The 16,719-nt window shown below is 48.5% G+C and overlaps 1 protein-coding gene across 1 annotated transcript; it reads right to left on the bottom strand.

Annotated features, from left to right (window-relative positions):
• Positions 1 to 1,153: 1,153 nt before the first annotated feature.
• On the bottom strand, positions 1,154 to 16,011 carry LOC144233918 (signal-regulatory protein beta-1-like). Its single transcript, XM_077767004.1, has 7 exons — positions 15,820 to 16,011; positions 14,050 to 14,409; positions 10,273 to 10,593; positions 9,357 to 9,686; positions 3,093 to 3,233; positions 2,558 to 2,619; positions 1,154 to 1,402 (listed from the first exon to the last, which is right to left on the bottom strand). Exons 1-7 carry the CDS (start codon positions 15,887 to 15,889, stop codon positions 1,367 to 1,369), a joined length of 1,320 nt encoding a protein of 439 aa, XP_077623130.1. The 5' UTR covers positions 15,890 to 16,011; the 3' UTR covers positions 1,154 to 1,366.
• Between the last annotated feature and the right edge of the window lie 708 nt (positions 16,012 to 16,719).

Here is a 16,719-nt window from a genome sequence, read left to right as displayed (position 1 = left end):
CCCACAACAGCAGAGCAGGTGATCGTGTAATCTGGTCTCCCAGCGACGAACCCGGGTGACATTGTACAACAGCAAATAACTGCAGAAAGGGGATGGGCACAAAGTAGGAAGTGCAGTGGAGAAACAAGAAGAGATGAGGCTGGAAGGGAAGTTCAAATGGAATGTGAGTGGGGTACGTGAAGGCACGGAGACCTTCATGGGAATGCTACCGGGGATACTGTTCCCAGAGTCTAGATATGCAGGCAGAGGAGAGGAGTGAACATAAATTTACCACGTCACTGAGGAAAGTGTCGGGGGGGAGGGGCGCGGGGAGGGTGACAATGTCCCGGAGGAAGTGATGCCAGAAAATATTCACCTTAATGTCAAGATTTCACAGCATTGGAAATGCAAAGGGCAGAATGTTGGAAGGTGATCCCCATTGAGGGAGGAGGGAGATAATCCAGACACTTGCTCTATATCGTCAACTGTGCGGTCAGAGGAAAGCAAGCCCTCTGTAAACTACTACTTTTTTTTTTTTAATGTTTTATTTATTTCTGAGAGACACAGAGAGAGAGAGAGACAGAGAGAGAGAGAGACAGAGACAGAGACAGCAAGAGCAGGGGAGGGTCAGAGAGAGAGGGAGATACAGAATCTGAAATAAGCTCCAGGCTCTGAGCTGTTGGCACAGAGCCTGACGCGGGGCTCGAACCCACGGACTGTGAGATCATGACCTGAGCTGAAGTCAGATGCTTAACTGACTGAGCCACCCAGGCGCCCCTGTAAACTACTCTTGATAAGTCTTTACAGACAAGTAAAAACTCTTCCCTTTTCAAAGTTTCTTTCTTTCTTTTTTTTTTTCCAAATAGTTTATTGTCGAGTTGGTTTCCATGTAACACCCAGTGCTCATCCCCACAAGTGCCCTCCTCCATGCCCATCCTCCCCTCCCCCCCACACCCATCAGTCCTCAGTTTGTTCTCAGCATTCAAGAGTCTCTCATGGTTTGCCTCTCTCCCTTTCCCCCTCCATTTCTGGCTACACATGGCCAGATTTCATTCTTTCTCATTGCCATGTAGTATTCCATCGTATAGATGAACCACATCTTCTTGATCCATTCGTCCACATGGAAAGAGCCTAAGTGCCCTTTTCAGAGTTTCTAATGTTTCAAATGACCGTATACCAAATAAATAATAGTTTTACTGTTTTTTCATGTCCCTATATATTTGTAACTGACAGCGGGAGGGTTTCCAATGTGTTGAAAAAAGTTTTTTAGGGACACAGAAAATTGTTATTCTTCCCACTGATTATTGAGCTCCTTCCCATGGTTTCAGCTGCACTGTCACTGCTTTGGTCCTCTGAGCTCTGTCTCCATTTATCATGTCAGCTGATCTTAAGTTTTAGGGAAACAATTCAATTTGGGGATGAGCTGTGAAAACAGAGTGAGAGAGTGGAATTGATATTTTATGTGGGTGGTTTATGGAAGGTGCTTTAAATAAAATGACATATCAGCAGATCTTGAAAGAGGGAGAGCCTGAGGCATGCACATCTGTGGGGGGAAGAAGCAGAGGAGGGATACAGTTTGACTTCCACTTCCATAGGATCACTGTGGCTGACACCGGACAGCCTGTTAGGGATGTAGCAATGGTCCAGGAAGGGATGCTGGTGGCCAGGACCGGGGGGAGCAGCCCGGGAGTGAGCAGATTCTAGATGGAGTTCACGGAGCCTTTCAGGAATTTTTCAAACTAGTTGTTCAACTGTTGGCAGCTTGAAATTGACCATATTGGGAGTGTAGACACCACAGATGTGGACAAGGACCACAAATGAGGCTTCTTTTTCTTTCCGAGCGTGGATTATTTAACATTTTCCATCTCACCACTGGATAGAGCATGATGGAGGTGGACTTGAACATGGGATATAAAAGGAAATCAGGGAAGGGTCCAGGTTTCTGGACTGCCAGCACAGGTACATGAGAAGGAGGGATCGGGACAGATGAAGGTGACAGAAAGCCAGTGTTCCCATCGCAGGGAGGAGGAAAACTTCTCTCTGATTTAAGAATAGGACATGTAGGCAAGAGAAAGGAGAATGCTTTCTCTTTTTCATTCCCAGATGGGATTCATTTGCATTCAGGAGGCATTGGAGAACCTCATCCAGGCTGGGGAGTCTGGGGGTTGGCAGCAATGACACATGAAAGCATGGCCTTAAGTGTGAAGTTCATGGCCATGGTTCCCAGGAAATGGATGAGAGATAGCCTGGACATGAACATGTGACTTGTTTCTCACATTCTAGGGAGATATCCATGTGTATGTCTCCAGAGACATTCCCATGCCCCCTGCTCAGGCCCAGGTATGAAGACCCAGCCCTGGGGGCATCAGGGACGGTGAGAAGGAGCAGCAGGAACTGTGGCAGGTGGGTCTCTGGGGAAGCAGGCATTTGGGGCAGAGTTGTGGAAGCTTCTAGGTGTTCCTTGTCTTAGGCTGGGCCCCTCATGGAAGGAAGGAGGCAGCAGAGACTGAGGGTGGCATGTAGCAGGGGAGGAAGGAAGGAGCTGTGGACCCATGGTCACATTTTATGATCTGCTCACCATTCCAGAAATGTTCTCCATGTGTCTCCTATGTCCTCGGTGCTGTTTTCCTCCCAGGACACCTGTTGTGAGGGGACAGGCAGCCTCTGACATGGACTCTGCCTCCTCAGCCTTCCTCCCTAGGTCCTGATCCCCCTTCCTGATCCCACCATTCTGTCCCCCAGAGGGTCAGAGCAGGAGCTGTCCCCAGAGCAGCCAGCGGGCACCGATCAGCATTCCTCTGTGGCCTCTTTGTGCCCAAAGAATCTAGAGATGGTCTCCAAGGGGTTTCCCACCCAGCTGCCCTCATTCAGCCTCAGCCATTTCCTTACCAGAAGCCCTAGGACTCTGTGCTTGTCCTTTGACAGCCCTTGCCCCAACACAGTTCCTGAGGACCCCACACTCTTTCTGGGAGTTGAGAACCTCCCAGAGGGATCCCTTAGGCTCCAGAGGGTATGAAGGGAGGTGCGTCACCTGCTCTTACTCCAGGTGGGTGCTGACCCTGTGTGACTACTGGGCTGCCCGTCCTGCTGACCTGGCTCCTTCTGGAACTGACCTTGCCATGCCCTCCTCATCCATAACATAACACAGTCAATCCCTTGCTTCCTGTGGACATAGATGACAGAGGCAGTGATGAGCAGCAGCAGCTTGGGGCCCAGGCAGAGAGCCACCAGGAGTGGAGTGGACAGTTCTCGACCTGGAAATGAAGGGACAGGACGCACCATCAGAGAAGGATCCAGGAGTCCACTCCTATGGGCCTCCACTTACTCCATCTGAGGAGACATGGACCCATCAATGCTCTGAAGCTCATGATCTCCCTGCTAGAGGCGAGAGGCAGATCTCAGGGTAAGAAGTACCTCATCTCCCTCACCCCTTCCCAGGCTACCAGGTGTCCTTCCTGAGGGAAGGGGTGGAGACATGAGAACTCAACAACATGCAAGTGAGCTTTACTGACTTGGTCCCCACACCCAATGGGGTGGGTCTTATAAATTTTATGACGAGGGAACAGGCTCATAGTTTACAGAAGGTCAAAGATGACTGGGAAATCCTTCACTGCTGTCCCGTAGGACGACTCTGAGATTTTGTCTCTGGACCAGGACATGTCCAGCCTCTCAGGGTCATAGGGATGAATGGCAGCTGGCCCCTAGTGCAGTGAGGACTGTGTCATGGTGAGTGAGATGCAAGGCTGCCTTGCTTGTTTCACACACGGGTGTCCATGACCCCGTGTTCTCACGTGCTGAGGGCACTCAGGGTGCCTTGACCTCACGAGTCCTGCTGGCTGGATAACACCTGAGGGAGGCAAGGAAATTCTCAGGAGGGGTTTCAAACATCACCCAGCCCACCCGGCCCCCAGTGCCAACAACAGGTAGGACACCTTTCTGTTGGACATAGACCATTGTATCTGGAGGCACGGCTTCAAATTCTTTGCCTTTTCATAATGATTGATTTTGCTCTTAGATTTACATCAAGAAATTCAAGTAAGTGGTGCCTGGATGGCTCAGTCGGTTCAGTGTACGACTTTGGCTCATGTCATGATCTCATGGTTCATGGGTTCGAGCCCCGCAATGAGCTCTGTACTGACAGCTAGCTTGGAGCCTGGAGCCTGCTTCGGATTCTGTGTCTCCCTCTCTGTCTGCCCACCCCCCATGCACATTCTGTCTGTCTGTCTGTCTCTCTCAAAAATAACTAAAGATTAAAAAACTTAAAAATATTTCAAAAAATTGAAATATATGGGATAATCTTAGAGGTAGGAGCAGAGACCCACCATTTTTACCCCTGCTGTGTTGGAGGACAGCAGCTCTCGGCTAGGTGGCCCTTAGTAGTTTTTCTCAGTTGAAAGAGCTGCATTGCCCATGTTTGCACCTGCTTCTAGAAGGGAGGGGCCTGGAAAAAGAGCGGGTACAGAGGTTTCACCCCTCCACCACATTTTAAAAAAGTAAAAAATGGCATCCAGCTTTCCTGTTCTCTGTCCAAGTAGGATTCTTCTGTGTTACATTGTGTTCAGTGTCTTCCTTTGCCAGTCTTGCCTCCTTCCCTGTCTCACACGCATGTGCACGGGGCAGCACACCACAGGGAGCTTGCCCCGTCTCACATAACTTAGAGGCTGCTTCCCAAGGCAGTTGACCTGTGGCGTTTGTCTGGGAGGGGTCTGGAAACCCAGCTCTCATGTGCAGATACAGACCTGCTCTCTGGCCAAGCGGTCCCCAGCCTGGTGGGGGGTGGGGCAGGGGTAGGTCCCAGCTTGCCCTGCGCTTGTCAAGCTAGAACCTCACATTGGTGACCTGGGTGGAGTCAGTAGAGAAGCAGGGTACCCTGGTCATCTGGAAATAAACTGGTCATTATCATAACTACAGGATTGAGTGGCTGTTGCTGGGTATCAGTCCATCGGAGAAAGACAACGCAAAAAGAAACCAATTGATCTCACATGAAAAATTCTGGGTGAAAGTCAAAGGAATCCCAGGCAAGACTGTAGACTCTTCCCTCCTAGAGCCAGAGAGCAGAAAAAGCTCAGGACATAAGTGGGTCCATCATCCTCAAAGGAGCATCAGTGCTACAGAGAGGATTGACCTCTCAGCTTCAGCGCACCTGCTTTGCCAAAATCGGGCCCAGGGAGGGAAATTTGAGATACAGATACTGAGATATGGGACAGGGACTTTGGGGACAAGGCATTCAAAGCCCTCAGGGCACTTGTGTCTGCTGAGGACAAGGCAGCAGCTTAGTTACCTGTCCCTGAATACAGCTTCTGAACACAAAGCAAAGGCAATAAAAGGGCGGTAAATTCTATGGAGCACTGGCTGTCAGTGACCTCTGAAGAGCAATCCCATCTTGCAAAATCTTTGGGAGACAAAAGGGAAATACCGCGCAATCCGGAAGACTCTGAAAGGTGGAGGAGGAAGGCAGGCAGTTAAGTGTCAACAGACTGGAGTAAGAACAGAGTTTAAGTATCCTGGCTTCTATTTTTTGGAATAGGTTGAGAAGAATAGGTATTAGTTCTGTTTTAGATGTCTGGTAGAATTCCCCAGGGAAGCCATCTGGCCTGCAGCAATTTCTTACTTGACACAACCCCAAAGGCAAGGGAATGAAGAGCAAAATGAACTACTGGGACCTCATCAAGATAAAAAAAACTTCTCACAGCAAAGGAAACAATCAGTAAAACTAATAGGCAACCGACGGAATGGGAAAAGATAGTTGCAAATGACATATTAGATAAAGGGCTAGTATCCAAAATCTATAAGGAACTCACCAAACTCCACACCCGAAAAACAAATAATCCAGTGAAGAAATGGGAAGACGACACAAACAGACCTTCTCCAAAGAGGACATCCAGATGGCCAACAGACACATGAAGCGATGCTCAGCATCCCTCCTCATCAGGGAAATACAAATCAAAACCACACTGAGATACCACCTCACGCCAGTCAGAGTGGCTAAAATGAACAAATCAGGAGATTCTAGATGCTGGCGAGGATGTGGAGAAACGGGCACCCTCCTACACAGTTGGTGGGAATGTAAGCTGGTGCAGCCCCTCTGGAAAACAGTGTGGAGGTTCCTCAAAAAATAAACAATAGAATTCCCCTATGACCCAGCAATAGCACTGCTAGGAATTTACCCAAGGGATATAGGAGTGCTGATGCATAGGGGCACATGTACCCCAATGTTCATAGCAGCACTCTCAACAATAGCCAAAACATGGAAAGAACCTAAGTGCCCATCCACTGAAGAATGGATCAAGAAGATGTGGTGTATTTGTACAATGGAGTACCACATGGCAATGAGAAAGAATGAAATCTGGCCATGTGTAGCAACATGGATGGAACTAGAGGGTGTTATGCTGAGCAAAATAAGTCAGACAGAGAAGGACAGATACCATATGTTTGCACATACAGGTGGATTAGGAGGAAGCTAATGGAGGACCATGAGGGAGAAGAAGGGGAAAAATAGTTGGGGAGAGGGAGGCAAACCATGAGAGACTCTTGAATGCTGAGAACAAACTAAGGGCTGATGGGGGTGGATGGGAGGGGAAGGGGGGTGATAGGCATGGGGAAGGGCACTTTTTGGGATAAGCACTGGGTGTTATATGTAAACCAAGTTTACAAGAAACTATTTAAGAAAAAAAAAAGTACCCTGGCTTCATGTTCCTGAATCCCAGGAAACAGAAGGATGCCAAGGTGTGACATTTGAACAAAGAAAAATCCAACATCAATAATCTCAATCCAGTGAAGCCATCCAGTGAGGAAATGGGGGAACCAAATGAGACTCTTAAATACAGAGAACAAACTGAGGATTGCTGGAGGGAAGGTGGGTGGGGAGATGAGTTAAGTGGTAATGGGCATTAAGGAGGGAACCTTTTGGGATAGGCATTGGGTGTCATAGGTAAGAGGCACATCACTGGGTTCTACTCCTGAAGCCAAGACTACACTGTATTTAACTAACCTGAATTTAAAACAAACAAACAAATACTGGGCAGAAGACACTAATAGACACTTTTCCAAAGAAGACATCCAGATGACTAACAGACACATGAAAAAATGCTCAACATCACTCATCATCAGGAAAAACAAATCAAATCCTTGATGAGAAACCACCTCACGCTGTCAGAATGGCTAAAATTAACAATGCATGTAACAACAGGTGTTGGCGAGGATGCAGAGAAAGGGGAACACTCTGGCACTGTTGGTGGGAATGCATACCTGGTGCAGCCACCCTTGAAAACAGTATGGAGGTTTCTTAAAAAGTTAAAAACTGAACTACCCTATGATCCAGCATTGTACTACTAGGTATTTACCCAAAGTATACCAAAATACAGATTCAAAGGGATACACGCACCCCAGAGTTTATAACAACGTTATCAACAATAGGAAAACAATGGAAAGAGCCCCAATGTCCATTGACTGGTGAATGGGTAAAGAAGTCATGGAATCCATATACAATGGAATATTACTTGGCAATCAGAAAGAAAGAGTCTTGCCATTTGCAACAATGTGATGGAGCTAGAGTGTATTATGCTAAGGGGAATAAGTCAGTCAGAGAAAGAGAGATACCATATGATTTCACTTGTATATGGAATTTAAGAAACAAAGCAAATGCTCCTATGGGAAGAGGGGAAGAGAGAGGGAACAAACCATAAGAGACTCTTAATGGTAGAGAATAACCTAAGGGCTGATGCAAGGAGGTTTGTGGGGGTATGCTAAGAGGGTGATGGGTATCAAGGAGGGAACTACTGTTAACCACTGGATATTATAGGAAGTGATGAATCACTGAATTCTACTTCTGAAACCAATACTACACTGTATGTTAACTAACTAGAATTTAAATTTAAAAAAAAATCTCAGTTCCAATGTCAAAAAACGAGGAGCAAAATCAATTCAAAGGAAGTGAAAGAACAAAAGGAAAAAAGCAATGAAATTGAAAACAGAAACAATTGAGAAAATCACTGAGACAAAAGTGGGTTCTTTGAAAATATTAATAAAGTGGAAAATCTAGCAATTTTGACAATGAAGAAAAGAGAAATAACACAAGAATGAAACAGCATATCACTGCAGACCCTACAGACCCCAACAGGCTATCGGGGTAGTATTATGAGCAACTCTGTGGGCAGAAATTTGACAACGCAGAGAAAATGGAGCGGAATCCTCAACAGCACAGCTGGCCCCAAGCATCCTATATAAAATGACCAACCTGAGTAGCCACTCAGATTCTTTTCCAGTCACTGAAAGAACTGTGGAGCTTAGGTGGTTTCACAGGAAAGTTCTTCCAAGCATTTACAGATGAACTAAAACTGAGTTAGGGACACAAAATGAAGTTACAGGAGAAATTTTCAAAAATCTGAATATAGACTCCATTTTAGATGGTAGTAGGAAATTATTTTATGATGTGTGTAATGGTATTGGTTTTGTAGAAAAGCCAGCGTCATTACTCACATGACCACACACATGGACTCCATTTGCAACTGGATGTGTATCCGTGACTAAGCCATTAGTGGACACAATTCTGCAACTTCTGTATACCTCTAGTTTTAAAAGAAGTTATTTGTTCTTCTCTTCTTATCTATACTTTCCCGGCTGGAGGGACATGGACACTGAGTGACCCATTGTTGTCCCAGCAATGATGGTGATGTCATAGTGCATATAGAAGGAACATAGACCTTTGAAACGTCTTTTGGAGCAAAGACTCCTTGGATCCTGGCTCTGCCTCCTCCTGATGCTACATGAGAGAGAAATAAGGTACACTTTGGTCGTGAAAAGGGGACTCTGTAGGTCCTAGGGACAATGTCCAGATACTATATCTGATACATGTACAGGCTTGTGGTCCCTGTCCTCAGAGACTCTCTCTCTCTCTCTCACTGTCTCTGTCTCTCTGAAAATAAATAAAAAACTTTAAAATGAGAGCTTTCTGTATAAAAACAGAAAAGCAAATCCTCCAGGTCTTCTGGACTTTACTCCAGAATTTGAGAGTGTTGGATGCAGACGTTTGCTGGGGTGACAATGGAATGTTCTGAAGGAATATAGATTAGACAGGTGAGAAAGATTGGGAGGAGGGGATGGCTGGCCTGGCATGGCAACTTTTCACTGTCAGGTGAAGGAACAGGAGACAGACAGTAGCAACAAAATCCCTCTCCAATTTCCCCCCCTCTATTCTTTCTTTCTCTTACCAGTGGTCATTCTTGGAGTGTGGGCTTTGCGGGAAGGCACCTCACAGCAAATTTGTCCTTCATGTCTAAAGATATCTAGTTATTCTCCAATGAGCATGACTAACTACTTTTACCATGAAAAAAGAAAATATAAAATTTAAATGCCAGTTAGTTGGCATCAAGCCTCACCAGAGTTTCCATCTGTGCACTGGTCTTTTGTGCGGCCAGAGGTCTTGAGTTTACGGCTTTTGGTGACTGCCCGCTGCCCATCGTGCTGCACCTGGCAGGTGAGCACCACCTCCTCTGTGTGGGCAGATACGTTCACCAGGAGCCAGCTCGTCCAGCTATAGGTCCCATCCTTGTTCTCTATGAGGCTCGAGGCTGTCTCTGTTTTGCATACGTTTCCGTTCTCCAACCAGGTCACCTGGAGGCGCTGAGGGTAGAACTTTTTTGCTTGGCAAGTGACCTTCACCTGGTCCTCTGTCACAGGTTGCTGGGCAAATTCCAAGGCGGGTGGAACTGAAACAGCACAGAGCAGAAGCTCTGACCTCATGGAACAGACACATCACTGGGGAGGGGCTCGTGAACTTAGCTCCCCCCACACAGCAAGGGAGTTACCCAGAACAGTGCTAGGCATGCAGCGAGTGCTCAAACACTGAGGGTAGTGTTTGCATGTGAATGAAATCCCTAGCCCACTGCTCAGTACACAGTAGGTGCTCAAGGACTGGTAGCTCCCATTAGGGTAATAATGAGTGAAATCCAGATACAGGGCCCCTGGCATGCGATTGGAATAGAATAACTAGCAAAATACATGAAACACCAAGCATACAGGGTTGGATTACAGTAGGTGCTCAATAATTGAAATGGCTATGGGAAAGTAAATGAAACTACCTAGCACAGTGCTTGGCACGTGGTAGGGGTTCACCCGGAATCTGCCATATAAAACAGTAGGAGTGACTGTGACTCTGGGTGCCCGGTGATGGGGAGGGTCTGTCAGGAGTCAGGTTCCGGGGGGTGGAAGGCTGGGAGCACAGAGTGGGGGAGGTGCAGGCTGGGAGGCTTGGGGGCCAGGCGTGGGCTTGGGCTGGGGGTGACGGGCATCTACCTCGCAGGGTGTCGGACAGGTTGGCCGTCCCACGAAGAGGAGGGCCCCCCTGCAGCGTCTCGTGGTCCACCTCGCAGATGAGCTGGGAGCGGACGTCCCCCGGGGCCAGCACCAGCGTGGCGCTGCTGGAGACGCTGTAGGAAGCGCTGTCTCCCTCTGGGTCCACGGTGGTCCGGGAGGCTGGCAGCTCGTTCCCGTTTTTGAACCATTTCAGGGTGACGTTTCTGGGGGAGAAGCCGTGGGACTCGCAGGTGAAGCTCACTGGCTGCTGGGGCGCGACCCTGGCCGTGGGGCCCGACACCACGGGGGGAGAGGGTTTGGCTACGAGAGGAGCATTTATGACGAGTAAGCACGACCGTGGTCATCGTCCCCAACGACAGGTGTGTGACACTGTGCAGAACGTCACACGGATTCCTTTTCAGCCCTTCTGATAGTGCTGGGAGGGCGGGGTCAGAGATTGACCAGGAGTCGGGGGCAGGGCCCACGGGCAATTCCAGCCTGAGTTCCAGGTCCCCGTTGTCGTCCCTGCCAGGGGACTTCCCACCCATGTGGGCACAGGAAGGACATTTCTGGTGGGTGTCACTCTTGGTCTCCACTGTTCTGAGCTGCCTTCCCAGACACCGTATGGAAGTCAGAGAGCATGTGTGGCAGTCAGCACAGAGGTGGAGACAGACAGGGCCCCGGATCCCCATGACAGCCGTAACCAGGTGGCCAGCTGCCTGGAGGTATAGACGTGACATAGCCCAGTGCCCACTGTGAGGTGGGACAGCAGGCCTTTCTCCTTCCGGATGGGAGTGAGTGGCAAACAATGCAGACAGTTTTACTTTGAATTTAACACTGAAAATGCTCCTCAAACCAAAATTAATTTATACCAGGATTTCTTTTCAAGTAATTATGGATTTACTCAGTTTTTCACTCTTTCCAAAAATATTCCATAGGGTCTAGTTGTGTCATCCCTGAATCTGAGAGAGAGAGTGAAGGGTTGTTATTCTGAATCTGCGTTCTTCTCTTGGGTCAGTGTTGGGTTGAAAACCAAGATCACTGAGTGCTATGATATCAGTGGTGGTTAAGTTCTTCAATGTGAAATAATTTCAAGGCAGAGACAACGGTCTATGGAGCAGGCAGAAGCGCTCCTTTGTTTTGGACACACACACATCAGTGACTTGAAAGGGAGGGAATTTCACCTTTAGAAGGTCCGATAAAGTGTCTCCAAATTGTCACTTATTACCCAACACTTTCTGTAACAGTCGGCAGAGGGCACATTTATACATACGTGTATTTGTGAATACTTTACTTCCTGTCTTAATCTCAGCGAACATTCTGAGGAGATAGGTAGGAGGTGTCACATGAGTAAGTCAAGTCATGAAAACGCCAGCAGTCTTGACACCGCTGGTAGAGACAAAGTGCTGTTATTGGTTTATTCAGCGTCCTGGGCCCCCGGTGCTAGGCTGAACCATCCTACCTCTCAGCTCCTTCATCCCGCGCCTGCACTGTGCTGGGGTTTCTGCTGTGTCCCCAACATTCATGAGACACTGACCATGTGCCAAGCCCTGCTGTAAGCTCCTTACATGCATTCACACACTCAGTCCCTGCAGCGGCTCTGTGGGCCGTGTGGTCACAGATAGACAAGGACTCTGGGCCCAATGTGGGGATGACTCATCGAGGTCATAGAGTCAGGAAGGCAGAGTTGGTTGGGAGCCTAGTGAGTAGGATCAGCCACACTCAGTTGCTGCGTGTGGACACTCAAGAATCACCTACCTCCCACATCTGGGGCTTTCTGGGCCTTCTCTGCAATCCTCGGACCCCTGACCAGCAGCCTGATTATCACCGTGGCACAGATGGGACAGGGAGGACCTGAGAGACACTGAGACTAGCCCAGGATCGGACAGGTCTGGGAGGGGCACCCAGGGTTCACTGAGGGTCTGTCCTCTCACATGGCTCACTGTGTCCCCCTAACGTCCTTCAAGGCCGGAGTGATGACTCACGTTCTACAGGTGAGGAAACGGAGCCCAGCAAAGGGAGCCGGTTCACAACCTTGAGGAAACCCTGGATTTGGGCCACTTCTTATGTGTAAGGGATGCAGACAGAGCACCTCAATTCTTTCCTTCTCTCCTAGGAGGAGTTTGTGATTATCACCATTTTCAGATGAGGAGACTGAGTCTGAGAGAAACAAGGGGCTGCTTCTCTCACTGGACTGCATCCCAGGGGGCTTCTGGTGGCCTCCAGCCTTCTCGTCACAACAGAACAAGTGCTCCATTTTCTAGAGCCAACAGTGACTGCCACCCTCCTTTTCCCTCTGGGACTCTCCACTGCAGGCAGTTCTGGGAAGGGTCCCTGCAGGTGCCCAGGGCTGTGGACCCTGTAGCAATAGAGGAGGTGTGGAGCCCGGACGGCTGAGTCTAGAGAATGAACCCTTGCTCATGGGGCTCTAGACACTCTCTATGAATGGCCTCCTTGTTATCCTCAATCTTCAGAGCCAGGAACAGGGTGCATGGGTGGTGGGGCTGGGTTTGTGGGGGCCCCTCTGCTCTGCCCAGGCCCCCTCCCAAGGCTGCTCAGCTAAGGAACAACATCCCACAACAGGAAATGACTCCAGCTGCTCTTCCATGCTCCAGGATCAGGCTCAATACAACCTGAGACGTTTGCGTGTCTGTCTGATCCGGGGTGTAATGCTAGCCCTGCCTCCTCCAAGGACTCGGTTTTATTAACACTTATTGCTCAAGAATAGAACAAAGCAAGATTTTCAAGGAGAGGCTTGCAGCTGTCTCCCACTTTGACCACAACAGTGCCGTGACTTCAGTGTCCCCACCTGTAAAAGGGGCAGAAATGGCCCCTCCCCACTGGTGATTTGAGAAAAAGCCATGATGAAGACACAGCGTGTGGCCTGAGGCCCTCCCTGGTCCCTCTGTCTCCATCCGTTATCTTCCAGGGCATCATCTGGGTGGGCAGACGATACAGATCTGCCTGGCGGTGGAGCCGCATACAGCTGTGGTGACCAGGCAAGGGACATACCACTGGGACCTTCTGTAATACCTGCATAATCAGGATCAAGCCACCTTTCCTCCCTACGTCTGGGGGTATGAGGAGACTCAGTTGCTACTGTGAGAGTCAGTCCCTAAATCACAGGAACATTTTCCGACCATACCCTCAGCGAATGACCAACATCTGGCATCTCTTCTACCAGGGGCGGCAGAGTAACCAGGGCTTCTGTGTCCCTTCCCCCTGTGATATCCTGGATGTTTATAAGGAAGCTCATCTCCCCCTCCCTGTGCTGGGTGCACTTGTCCTCACAGGAGGGAGGGGAACGTAAGCTTCATGGGAGAGGAGGCCTTGCGTGTTTTGTTTCCTGTTCCTCCCACAGCACCCACAGCAGAGCCTGCACGCAGCAGGTGCTTAGTAAGTGCTGAGTAAAGGGAACACTGGCCACATTGATGTGAGTGCTGACTGGGGGCAGAAGTGAGGTGAGGCCTTGTGACTGAGCGAGTCACTCAGACTTTCAGTCCCTCATTCTGGAACCAGAGGGCTGGTCAGATTGTAGAAGGGAAGAGATGGGAACTGCTGACTGCGGTTCCAGATCTTGTCACTGTTTTTCAGCCGTGAGGCCTTGAACAAATAGCACAACCTCTCCAGGCCTCAACTTCCCTGATCCAAGGAAGGGGCTGATTCAGGGGCACTCATAACAGCACCTTATCTGTATCTGTTGCTCAGACAGTGGAGGGCATCCTTATTGACTTGTCATCACATCCAGGGAACGAAGGAGGCCCACACCACACTCACCACTCACGATGACCTGGGTGCCTGATCCAGACTTAAGCTGCACACGAGGGGTCCCTTTCAGGAACTTCACACAGAAGTAGGTTCCCATGTCTGCTGGGGTGATGTTGCCGATGCGGATGGAAAAGTCCATGTTGTTTTTCCTTGTGATGTCTGCAACATTTCTTACTCGAGACGGTGGGTGGTATCCTGCTCTGAAACTGAAAATTAACTTCCGGTCTGGCCCTGTCCCCCTGAACCACTCAACCATCTCAATGGGGAGCAGGGAGGTTATGATGCAGCGCAGAGTGACAGTCTCTCCGGCTTCCAAGGCCACCAACTTCTCAGGCTGGATCACCTCTAGCTCTGCCACACCTGCCACACCTGGTGGGAACAGAAAGCAGGTGTTTCTCATCCTTGTGTGATTCTGTCTGTTTTTCAAGTGTTTATCCGCAACAGCTTTCACTGACCGAGTGCACACCATGAGTGAGCCTTGAGCTCAGCATGCTGCATGTATACGACAGGTAACCCACACGATGAGCCTGGAACACGGGATCCTATTACAGCTGAGGACACTAAACCACAGAGAGATCGAGTGAAGTGGCACCCGGCAGGAGGGAGTGCCTCAGCCCTCTCTGAAAGCCCCGTGCTTCCCCAAATAACTCTGCATGTCTACCGTCTGGCCCCTTCTGGTGTTACACTTTCTGAACCCCTGCATCATTGGGACCATAAGACTTCTTTAACCATTGTGTGTGAGTTACAGTGATGGATGGATTAGTTTTCTGGGCTGGGCATTTAACTTCCAGAACCTTCTATGGATGGACTTCCTGCTCCACAAGCACATGCATGTTCCATCAGCCTGGATAACTGAGTGGCAGAGTTGGGCCGAGCTTTCAACACACCATAAACATGTACTTGAATGAGAAGTAAAGCATTCAAAAAGAGGGTGACTCTCTGAGAGCAAATGTGTTCAGTGCACGTTTCACATAGAGGGGATGTGATGTGAAGACATAAGAAATAAGGGAAGCATTTTCAAATATCCCATGTGTGTGTACCCACAAGTGTGTGTACCTTTCCTCATGTGCACTCATACGTGTACAACCGTACATACACCAGTGCATTGCCAAGTATAATATAAAGTATGGCCTAGCATGCATTACATGAAATTGTAATACATTTTAAAGCTCAGCAAAGATTTGCTACATAAGAAACATCCAACACATCAGTAAGCAAAGTTTGGGAGTACACATGGCTGAATTGGAAATCTGAAGACCTCAGAGAATGATAAGAGATGCCTCTTCTTCTGTTTCCCATTTGGTATTTTAGATGTTCCTGCAGTTAGTCTCCACTGAGAAACCAAACCGCATTACACAGTTAAAAGAAGGAACGTGGAGCTGAGTGGCCTGGACATGAACCCCAGTAGCTGCACTGACTTAAGTAGCCGACATTTGGCCACTAACTCTCTCTGCCTGAATTTCTCTATCTGCTGATCAGGAGTACAGTCCTAGCTATCAGGCAGGGGGGTCATGAGGATTAGATCATTTAATACGTACACTTGTCCTTGTGGCAGATTGAAGCATCCCCTGTCTGGATACCGCTGGTAACCAGCTGCAGGTGATGGATCCGAAGAGGAAATGCTCATATTCCTGATTTCATGCTCTCAGATGACACCCAGTCGTTGGCCTTCTGTGGCAGCCCTGGCAGCACACCTGGGCTTACCTGGAGGCCCCTAATGTCCAGTACAGGGGGAGGTTGAGGGGCAGGAAAGGGATTGTACCCCAAGGCAATGCTTACCTGTGAGTCCCATCAGCACAGCCAGCAGCAGGTAAGGAGGCAGTTGGGGCCCGGAGGTGGAGCCCAACATTGTAGAGGCCTGGGACTCTCTCTGTGCAAATGTGCGTCCTGGGGAGAATGGACCTCTGTTCTATAGACAGGAAAGCCTGCCTCCTCCCATGGTTAAGAGGAAGTGCCTATGATGGGGTGACGTGGCTGTGAGGCACCAATCTGCTTCTAGATTGTGAAATATAAGTCAGGCAGAGAAGGCCTCACTTGGTGAGGGCTCCTCTTCTTACATTTCAGAGAGAGTGGAGCAGCCCAGGAGAAATACTACTTCCTCCCTGCATGGGCCTCTCTCCCCTCCTGTGGCCTTCCTCCCTCTTGAGGCCTCAGGTTTGGTATAGAGATTACAGAAGTCAAATGAATCAGTGTTTTCTTTTATAGAGTGTGCTTCCTGTGTCTTATCTAAAATGTCTCTGCTCACCCAATACCGTTAAATTCAGGTTTTTTTCCTACAGTTTCTTCTAGAAGTTTTACAGTTTTAGCCTTAAATTTAAGTCTGATCCATTGATCATATTAAATTTGTTCTTAGTATTTTTGTGTATATTGTACAATAACATTACTATAAGGTAATAACATTTTTCACAATAATAAATTTTGTGTGTGGTACAAGGAAACACTCAAGATTTTTCTTCTTTTCTTCCTCCTCTTTTCCTCTTCCACCTTCTCCTTCTATTCTCCTCCTCCTCCTCTTCCTCCTCCTTCTTTCTATGTATGAAGATCTAATTGTTTCAACACCATTTGTTGAAAAGGCCTTTTCACATTGAGTTGCGTTGGTACCTTTTTCAAACATCACTTGACCAAATACGTGTCATGTATGGGTCCAATTCTTTTTTTTTTTTTTTCCTACCAGGACAA

The sequence above is a fragment of the Crocuta crocuta genome, unplaced genomic scaffold, assembly GCF_008692635.1.
Source record: "Crocuta crocuta isolate KB4526 unplaced genomic scaffold, BGI_CrCroc_1.0 scaffold15, whole genome shotgun sequence".
In the NCBI taxonomy this organism is placed as follows: domain Eukaryota; kingdom Metazoa; phylum Chordata; class Mammalia; order Carnivora; family Hyaenidae; genus Crocuta; species Crocuta crocuta.
Note: the sequence above shows the minus strand (reverse complement) of the source record. Positions and strands in the feature narration are given on the sequence as shown.

Coding starts and splice junctions, on each gene's coding strand:
- LOC144233918 (XM_077767004.1), bottom strand. CDS start 15,889: ATGTTGGGCTCCACCTCCGGGCCCCAACTGCCTCCTTACCTGCTGCTG. Junction 14,410..15,819: donor TGTGCTGATGGGACTCACAG/GTAAGCATTGCC, acceptor TGTTCCCACCAG/GTGTGGCAGGTGTGGCAGAG. Junction 10,594..14,049: donor CACCCAGGTCATCGTGAGTG/GTGAGTGTGGTG, acceptor CTCCTCTCGTAG/CCAAACCCTCTCCCCCCGTG.